The following is a 9,996-nucleotide window of genomic DNA, read 5'->3' as shown; positions in this document are numbered from 1 at the left end:
TTATTAAAATAATGAATAAATGCTCCCATATTTCTCTTGTCCCCTAAACTGAGTTCCTTGTATGTGGAGCCAGCATCTCATTCATGTTTGTAGTCACTGAGTTAAATGCTCAGTAAGTTTGTTGATATAATCAGAGAAAGAAAACTAGAGCCCCACAACATAAACTAAGCCAAGAATTAATGGTGTTCAAAATGCAATCTGCGATGCATATTTTAAAATCTGTCCTTTATTATATTTTTTTACATTGGGCACTTCAGGAAAGAAAATAATTACAATGGTTCAAATGCATGAAGGATTCAAATTCAAAATGCAATTCCTAGATTCAATAAATAGCCTTTATAATTACACCCAATCAATATTAGAAATGCAGGTAGACACTAGGTCAGCTAACATAATACGTAAAGTAACTATATAAACGATAAATCTCTAGGATGGGGAACATGCATGATCAGTTAAGTCACTTTGCCACCATAAGTTTTTTTTAAAAAACATGATTCACAGTTGCTTCAATCAAATAAACTCTAAGAGTTAAATTAGACCACTGATGCTAACAACTTAAAACTATGATCTCTGTTACCTTAAAAGAAAATTCGATTTAATAGAGATTCAAGAAGAAAATTTCAGGACCCTTGATTAGAAGCTTTCAATGCTCGTTGTACTACTCTGGTGTACACCACGGTTCAAGTAAGGCTAAGCAAGAAGAGTTGTTTCCTTTTCCCACTGAAGACATGATCCAAGAAACAGGTGAACCACACGTCCCATAGAAACTAGCTAGCCATCCACACACTGGCAATGAAGGACTCTGTGTTAGTAGCTAACCACATTTTAAAAGCCTTGGCCAATGTTATAAAAACAAAACGTTTAGAGTAATATTTACGAATATAAGCATGATTTTTTTTTTTTTTTTTTTTTTTGCCTTCTAGAAATAATCATCTTTGAAATGCTAAAAGTGAGTTCCAACTGTGGTTCTTTTCTGGCATGGGAAGCCGCAGGTGCACATGGGACGATCTACTGATTTACTTTCTCAAAGTATTCTTTGGAAGCAGTCGGATGTGGCTTGATCTGAAAATAAAAAAGATTTCACTGGGTAAGTGACTTTATGGTAACAGTCTCAAAAATGAGTTGAAAGCAGTCAATTTTTAACCTAAAGATCTTAACTTTTCTTTTCTTTTTTTTGGGGGGGGGTAATTAGGTTTACTTACTTATTTTTTCTTTTAGTGGAAGTACTGGGGATTGAACCCAGGACCTCCTGCATGCTAGGCATGTACTCTACCACTGAGCTATACCCTCCCCCTAAAGTTCTTTAACTTTTTAAAGATTGGTCTCTTTTAAAATACACAGATGAAAGTTATGTTAAATGCCAGCTTGGTGTCTGGTACCTGGTCCCACGACACCCCCACCCTCAGCAGCTTCACCCATCTGCACACCATCTGCACCCTTGGTCCAAGAGAGGGCTTCTTCTGTGGATATTCTAGGCCAGCAGCCCTTGAGGCAACGAGGACCTGGGACCCTCTGCTGAGGCCCTGAAGCTTTTGGAAAAGAAACCTACTGTAGGAGAATCCGGTGTCCAGTTGGCTGGGCAGACTTCTCCATGGGTTTCCACAAACTGGAATGCCTTCACCAAGCGGAGGGTCTCTTCCACGCTTCGGCCCACTGGGAGATCATTGACACTCAAATGCTTGACGACTCCATTGGGGTCAATTATGAAGAGACCTCTGCATCAAATTTATCCTCATTAGTATCTCAACATTACCAGAGCTAGAAAGACTCTAACTTCTACCCCTTTCTGTCTTTAATTCTCCCTGATAGAGCATTAAACTCTATCATATGCTTAAAAATGGGGTTTTCCTTGTACAAAAAGATGGGCCTGGACTAGGCCACCATGGAAAACAGGCAGTATGATCACATTTACAAATGTGACCTGAATGTCACACAGTATCTGTAAGTCACTGAACTACAGAGAGCAAGGACTCCTTCTTAGTGATTTAGCAAGCATTCTTTGGGCTGTTGTATCAAATCTTGGCAAGAAACCATAGGCAAATGGGAAGGGACAGAGATGTATTCTATCTATATTCAGTAAATATTTACAAAATAAGCAAATTCTTAGGTAGGGAGGGGAAACCCCCATGGTAAAAATCTTTGCAGAAGGAACATACTGGCCTTAAGTCTACACAAAGGAGAAATCTAAAGGAAAAACCAAGCCAACCACTCTTTTTGTTACCCCGAGGTACAGTTTATACAGGAAAGACAGTACTATTTCATTACTTAAAGTTTTCCAAATAACTGGTTCCCTGGAATTCTTCAAATCATTGATTTAAATATATCTGATGTGTTTCAGTCACTTATAGTTATTATTCTGATGCTCAGATTGTCCAAGGCCAACACCCTTTATCACTTGGCAGCAGTGCAATGAGGTGATCCATCCTGAGATCTGTGTTCATCTTCTATATGAGTGTTGGTGTGACTATGACATATGCAGATATGCCATAAAACCTCGGTTGTAACAGTCCATCTTACAAGGGTGTGGCATTCCAAGCGTTAATCACTCAGGGGAAAAGGCAACTTAGAGAAAACTCACTATATAAAATGGTAGCGCCCTCTCCCTGGCCCTGGCCCTTGGGAGTCTAGGTTCTGGGGCTAAGGGGTCCTGGTGCATGCTCCTGCTGGATGGAGATGCAGACACAGAGCTGGGATGGAGCAGGGCCCACACACTCCAGAAAGCAAGCCTCGTCTTACAAGCCAGACTTGGCTCCTATCCCTTTGTCAGTCCTAATAGTGAAACTAGGATGGAGGTTAACTGCAAAATTCGCAAGACTCTACAGGGAAGGGGATCCTGGGAGGGAAATGCCACACACTTTTTCTCCTTCCCTTACCAACTCTGTCAAAGCGAAGCTTTAGTTTATTAAAGGAAGACAGTAATCTCCTTGGAGTCAAAAGGACCCAAGCTCCAGGGTGGCCCCCAGAGTAAATTCCAGGGATAATCCAAGCAGGCCAGTGGTCAGCTACAGCAGAGGGCAGGTGAGCAGGTTCAAGCCAGCTTCCAGAAGACCTGTGAGGCCCATCAAAGTGGGGCCCCTGCCTGCTTCTTGGAGGGAAAGTTCCATCCAATCCCTCCTTCACTCAGCAGCCATCAAGATGCCAGTACAAAGGCCAAGTTCTCATCCCTCCCAGGAAGGCAGCAGTCTGGGAAAGAGGTCACAACAGCTACCAAGACCTGTGCTAAAAACCTTGGCTGCCTCACCTTATTTAATCCTCAAAACCAACCTGGGAGGTACATTTTCATTTCAGCTACGGGAAGAATGGGACTCAAAGAGGTTAAGTATCTTGCCCAAAATCATACAGTTAAGTAGCTGAGTTTAAAGGGGGGGGGGTATGGAATCAAACTCCAGTCTGATTCCAATGCTTGGACAAGATTCCAGGATACTGATTCCTACCCCTGTTGGTTACCCCTGTCTCCAAACAGTCTGATGGCTTCACTGCCAGGAATGTGCCCCCAGGGAGTGGCGCTCCAAGATGGTCAAAGAGAGCGGAGCTAAGACGTGTTATCCTTCTTCAGAAACAGACCCAGGGGGCAAATGTCTCAGCCATTTCTGAAAGACTGGCAACCCCTGCAAGAGGCGTTCATCGGTGCTTATTAAAAGACAAAGTGAGGATTTGGGGTTTTAAAAATGCTTTACCAAGGTCTCTATAAATCCCCTAAGACAAAGGATTGATGCTAAACATGAAAAACAATTTTAAGTTCATAAGAAACAGAATCTTACCTTAGGGCCAGACCAGCACCTTCCAACAGCACACCGTAGTCTCGGGAAATCTGTTTAGTCAAATCTGACAACAGTGCGATGTTCATGTGGCCCAAACCGCCATTCTAATAAAAACGCAAACAGGGCTGGTGGTTATATGGTGCGATCTCACAACACCCTCGGCCAGGAGGCACAGTGTTTGAGACCCACAGTAATGGCAATAGATAGCAGTAACTGAGCACCAATGGGCTGAGCGCTGCTCTAAGCTTTCTATGGACTCTCTTCCATCTCCAACCATCCTGGAGCAGAGACCATCCTCATCGCCACTTTACAGACGAGCAGACTAAGGCACACAAAAGTTAAGCACCTTGCTCCAGGTCACAGCTAGAAAGGAGCAGAGGCAGGATTTGAACCCAGGTGATACTACACACTTTTCTTTCTCTAATTTTTAAAGTATCCCTTTGGTTGAAGATTAACTTCTGAAGCATAAAAATGAAAATTAAAAAAAAAAATCCAAACTTTAACTAATTTGATATTGATAGTCCAGCAGCATAGCTAGAAATTCTGATTCTTCCAAGCAAGTTTCTAGGCAAGAATACTGATCATGCAGAATAGTGAGATCAGAGAACTTCACCAAACCACGTGCCCTGCAGGGTACAAGGGATCTACAGGGTCCAGATGAGAGGGGAAGCAACAGTCCCCAGCTGTTCCCAAGCCCTGCTGAGTCTGCTCTCTATTACTGTTTGTATCTTGGAAAATACACGTGTCGTGGGGAGTGAATACAAGCAACGTTACAGGAGATATCGATAGAGCTTTAACAGCATGTGCCAGCAGGTTAGGACGTACAAATAGCCCATTTCTGACTAGTCCTGCTTTAACAACTTCTAGGTTGGTCTTTAAGGGGATTTCAGATTTTAAGATCACAAGCGCAGAGGCCGGGTGAATGATGTGTGTACCTTCCTTGGTGTGTTTATCCAGGCGAGATGGCTGAAGTGGGAGTCCACTGACACTGCAATGACTTCACAGTTCACATCATGAAATTCATTGGCTTTGTCACTGAAAGCTATAATTTCTGTAGGACACACAAAGGTGCTAGGGAAAAAGGGCAGAAATTCTCATCAGTATATTTAAAAACAAGGATTTAAAATTTGAACAACAGGTGTCTAAAAACTAGTTCAATTTGCTTAAAAGTGAAAAAAAGTAAAATGGTTAACCATCCTCACTGGACTCCTGATCCCTATGATACTCCAGTAAAATTAAAAAAAAAAACTTTATCACCTTTCTATTTAAGAATCATATCCAAAAATGGGCATGGGGGAGGCATATTCTAAAAATAAAGAAATATTTTTATTTAAATAAGGTAGCTTTATGAGAAAATTCATTTTATTATCCTTACTTTTCTCATCTTCCCCCAGACCAGTGAAAACTTCCTCAAAGACTGGCTTATAGGAACCACTGCACTGGGGTACATACAATAGAGTCATATGAAAACCCTGCCCCATTAAAAGGAACGCCACTCCACCCCTAAATTTACCACTTATAAATTAGCTACAGATGCAAGCTAATCAGTGGTAACGGTTACCCTTCCTACAAGAGTAACTAGAGACAGGCAATGTCAGTGGGGAAGTGGGGATCTTTGCTTGCTCTCAGAATGACATTAAAGCATCATGGAAAATACACTTACAAATCCAAAGGATAGAAGAAAAGCACCAAATATTTCCCCTTAAAGTCATCAAGGCTTAGTTCTTTGAACTCTCCATTGACAACGGCTGTACCCTTAAAATAGGGCGCATGCTGGGTGACAGCAGGGAAATTGTATGAGGAACCTGAAATAAACACACACATATGTTTTACTTGTTAAATCAAGCACCTATGTGATTTTATTTAAACCTCTCACAATAGTTAATTAGTAGCATAAATTAAAGGTTCAACTGTACATCTTAAGTAATTTTTTTCCATAGTACGTAGTTCCATAGATTGTACATCAATACAAAGTGTCATGTAAACTAAAAAGAAGACAAAAGATATGAGGAATGGAATGAACACAGAATTCAGGATGGCATGGGGGAGGGTACAGCTCAGTGGTAGAGCATATGCTTAGCACACATGAGGTCCTGAGTTCAATCCCCAGTACCTCCAGTAAAAAAAAAAAAAAAAAAAATTTGAGGATAGCATGAGCCTGGAGGTGGATTCTAAACATGGTTTGGATTTCGCCAAGACCAGGGCAAATGGAACAGAGGAACATGGCTGGTATGGGGAGTAGCCCTTGGCAGAATCTGATTAGAACATAGAGAACAGGTATATGGGGAAGGAAGACAGTAGGAGACAAAGCTGGTGGAACGTCACACTGGGAGGGCCCTTAAGTATCAGGCTGATGAGTCTGTTCTTAAAAGAAGAAACTAATCACTGGAGGTTTTCATGTAGGAGGTGGAAGATGAGTCAGCTATTCTCAGGAAGATTAGCTGGGCAGCAGAGGGTAAGAGGAGCAGGGAGAGGGGAGCCTGACGTTAGGAGGTGATTTGTTATCTAAGTGAGAGGTATGGAGGGAGGGGTGTGGTAGAAGGAACAGCAAGAAGGTGGGGGAGAGTAAATAAGTAAACCGAATTACCTCCCCCCACTGAAAAAAAAAAGGAAGAAAGGAAAGGATGGGAGAACTGTCATAACTGGAGAGGACATGCTTCTGACTGGGAAGGCATGTTAGACATGCTTCTAACAAAGGAGACCAAGTATCAAAATGCCTAGGCTTCAGAAACAGGAGGAGCTGTTGGGGGCAAGGGTTTGGGACAGGTGACAAGGAAAATTTTAAACTTGTGGCATCAAAGTACTACTACAAATTTTTTTAAAGTTCTGGGGTAAACTTTTTAGAATATTTCATACACAAAGGTTTTACATAAGTGTATAACCCAAACCATTATATTTAATGTATGTTACATTTAATGCTTCTTAAAAGGTGGGACAAATCCTGGGGGAATGTAACAGCTCAGTGGCAGAGCACATGTTTAGCATGCACGAGGTCCTAGGTTCAATCCCCAGTACCGCTATTAAAAAAAAAAAAATAAAGATGGGACAAATCTAAAGGAGGCATTTTTCAAATACCATTCATTATCTGAGGCTCACCTTAGCAAAGCCCATATTCTAGAGAATGGAGTGTTAAGTCTCAAGAAATAGCTGCACTTCATTCAGATCAATCAGGTCATGGAGGGCCTAATGATGGGTCTAATGTGGCAAGTGGAGCCAGCCCACAGGTTTGAATGCAGAAACCTTCTAGGAGCGGCACTCTGAGTCCCCAGCTATCTCCCATCCCTTTGCACACAGCAGGCCTGGAAGGCCTCTGAGGGTCCTGGCTCCCTTCCATGTTCCTTGACACAGGTGATTAAAACCTCTGGAACCAACAAGGAAATGTGGCACAAGGGCAGTTTGCCTCCGTGATTCTCAACACCGGCTGCACATTCGGAATCACTTGGTGAGCTTTTAAAAAATATCGATGTTCTGGTCTCACCCCAGAGACTGACTGAATTTGTTTGGAGTGGGACTGGAGCAGTGTTATGTTTGTAAAAGCTCCCTAGGTGAGTTTAATATACAGCCAGGGTTCAGAGCCCCTGTCCAGAGATGATAAATGTTTCCATTATCTGGTTCAAGCCAACACACTACAGCACTTACTGGTGCTAAAGGTGAATTTTGCTTGACTGGAACTGGACCACAATGCACTTGTCAACCACATTCTTCGAGAGGCATAAGGCCTAAGGGCTGCAGAGGCAGAAATGCCCCAAGGAATGGCATTCCTGTGTCGGACAAGCTAAAAAGAAAAACACTTTACATTAGGAAGTATTCCCAGAACGGTGGCTGAAACCCTGCTGAAAGGGCATCAGGCTAGTAGTGGCCTCGGCTGTCCTTGTTCCTGCGAACAAAATACAAAACTTTGAACTCTAAGAGTATGGACTGAGTCTCCACATTCTTAAAGTTCCTTTCTGCTTCCTTATCCTTCAAGACTGTAAGGCAGTGTGGAGGGGAGGGAGGATGGGGAGATGTTGGTCAAAGTGTACAAAGTTGCAGTCCTGTAGGATGAGTAAGTCTAGAGATCTAAGGTACAAGCATACTATATAACCATACTTCATAATACTGTATTGAACACTGCAAATAGGCTGAGATTTTAGGTGAACTCATGGCACACAAGGTAACTATGTGAAAAGATACATTAATTAGCTTGTAGTAATCATTCCATTACGTCTATGTATATCAAATCACGATGTATCCCTCAAACATACATAACTTTTATCTTAAAATACATACAAACAAATGGAGGGGGTACTGCAAGGCAGAAGAGAATTATCAGAATATAAAACATCCTTTTAACAGCAACCAAGGAGACTTGGACAGGCCCTGTGTATTAAGCCCTTTACCAGAAGATCCACTAAACACGTTCTACTATGTCGAAGTTTTCCTTAGAAAAGGCAAGGCCCTTACAGCACCACAGACAAGCAAATAAGTAGAGCAAAGTTCAGTCTCTGGGAAAGTTTGGACAGGGCTCAAGGGAAACGTCCGCTCAACTTCAGCGTCCAGCATGACTCAGGAAGAAGAAAGAGCCTGCGATGACCCCCACAGTGAGAAAGGGGAGGGAGGATAGCTAGAGAGTAACAGGCTTTGCCAGGAGAAAAGAGCAGGGACGGCCTCGGGGGCGGGGGGAGGAGGAAAAAAGTGCCTTTTGCACTTAGGCACTTCCGTTACTTTAGCATTTTGGTTTTCATCCAGCATTTAAGTGGATGCTCACGGCAACCCATGAGGTAGGCATTATTCTATTAAAAAGTTCGGAAAGGCGAAGTCACTTCTCCAAGGTAACAGAGTCGGTTACAGAACCGGGACCAGGGGCCAGGTGCTTAGGTGGAGAGGGGACGGGGACCCACGACTCGGACCGAAGGGGGATGTGGGGAGGGGACCGCGAGGAGTGAGGGGGGGAGGGGGGTCCTGCGCAGGCGCAGGGAGCCTTCCGCAGAGGAGGCCTCTGGTCCGCTACCTGCTGACATCCTCTAAGAAGGGAGAAAGGACCCCAGGATGCAGGGGAGCAAGCTTCTATCTGGGAGGCATACTGTTGGACCACCGCAGGGTCTCCGCGCCTCTGCCCCGCCGGCAGCCACTCACCGAAGCCCGGAGCAACCTTCCCGCCGCGGCCGCCATCTTCAGTGCGCAAGGGAGCCACGGAGCCGACCGAGAAGCAGAGGGGGCGGGGTTTACGGAGAGGGCCGTGTAGGGGCGGGGCTTCGGCGAACGGGGCGGGGCCTGGGCTGGAGCCGGAGCCAGGACAGGGAAGAACTTCCCCCCTCCCCCCCCTTTTTGGGAACCTCCGGGTGTAAAGGTCCCTGTCGTCGGGTCCCTAGGCCCGGATTCGGAAGGGGTAATTCCTCTCAAATTTCTAAGTAGCAGGATGCTTGGGAAAGCGATACTTTGTCTCTATTTGTCACCCCAACTTAAAAAGGACTAATCCATGTGGGAACTAAGTATTTATTTGTATACATGCTGACTTTTTTGTTAACCTGGATGGATTACTTTCTGTAAAAGGATCCCTTTCCTCTTTCAGCCAGAGGTAGAGCCATGTGGCTTCAGGATGAAATGGAATTAATTATTAATGCAATTTTAGTCCATTAATAAGCTAAATGGGTCAGACACATCAAGGTTTTGTTGTCCTGAAAGCCTTTGGGATGATGTGTGGCCTTCCATTTTGACTTCTCTTGCCAAAACTGGGAGAAGTGGGAGAAATTCAGAATTTGTTTTTGGTTGATTAGTAAAGCCAAGAGCTCAGTGGTAAGCATGGTACTTTGAAGCAAGTTCATCAAACATGATTAAAAATCGTACATAGCCTTACAGTAAGTGTGACAAGATGTGGATTCTAAGTGGGTATTTTCCAAACACCAGTCCTGTTACCTGAAAAACTGAGTTCACTTCTTGGTGAGTGTGGAGCCAAAAGACACAACCCAGGCAAAGATCCAGAGAAGGAAGGATTTATTACTTGCAGCAAATAAGGATCTTTCCAAAAGCAGTGTCTCCTGGACAGCAAAACTGAGGACGTTTATGCATATTCATGAAGGAGCTGGGGTGTGACTGAGTCCAAACTTTAGTTGACTGAAGTCATGACGGTCAGAAAAGGTCAGTATCCTCCCTTAGGTTCCAGTTGATCTGGTGGTTGAGCACTTCCAGCCAATCTTTACCACCGAAACAGAGCTGGGAGTCTTTACAGCTGATACATTATCTTTGCTATAGTTAC

The 9,996-nt window shown here is 43.6% G+C and overlaps 1 protein-coding gene across 1 annotated transcript; it reads right to left on the bottom strand.

Annotated features, from left to right (window-relative positions):
- Nucleotides 1–206: 206 nt before the first annotated feature.
- Nucleotides 207–9,004, bottom strand: PRDX3 (peroxiredoxin 3). The gene is made up of 7 exons (XM_032490793.1): nt 8,877–9,004; nt 7,401–7,536; nt 5,425–5,566; nt 4,697–4,832; nt 3,762–3,865; nt 1,550–1,715; nt 207–1,062 (listed from the first exon to the last, which is right to left on the bottom strand). Exons 1-7 carry the CDS (start codon nt 8,910–8,912, stop codon nt 1,009–1,011), a joined length of 774 nt encoding a protein of 257 aa, XP_032346684.1. The 5' UTR covers nt 8,913–9,004; the 3' UTR covers nt 207–1,008.
- Between the last annotated feature and the right edge of the window lie 992 nt (nt 9,005–9,996).

The sequence above is a fragment of the Camelus ferus genome, chromosome 11 (genome assembly GCF_009834535.1).
Source record: "Camelus ferus isolate YT-003-E chromosome 11, BCGSAC_Cfer_1.0, whole genome shotgun sequence".
Lineage (NCBI taxonomy): Eukaryota > Metazoa > Chordata > Mammalia > Artiodactyla > Camelidae > Camelus > Camelus ferus.
This window is presented reverse-complemented; position numbering and strand designations above follow the sequence as displayed.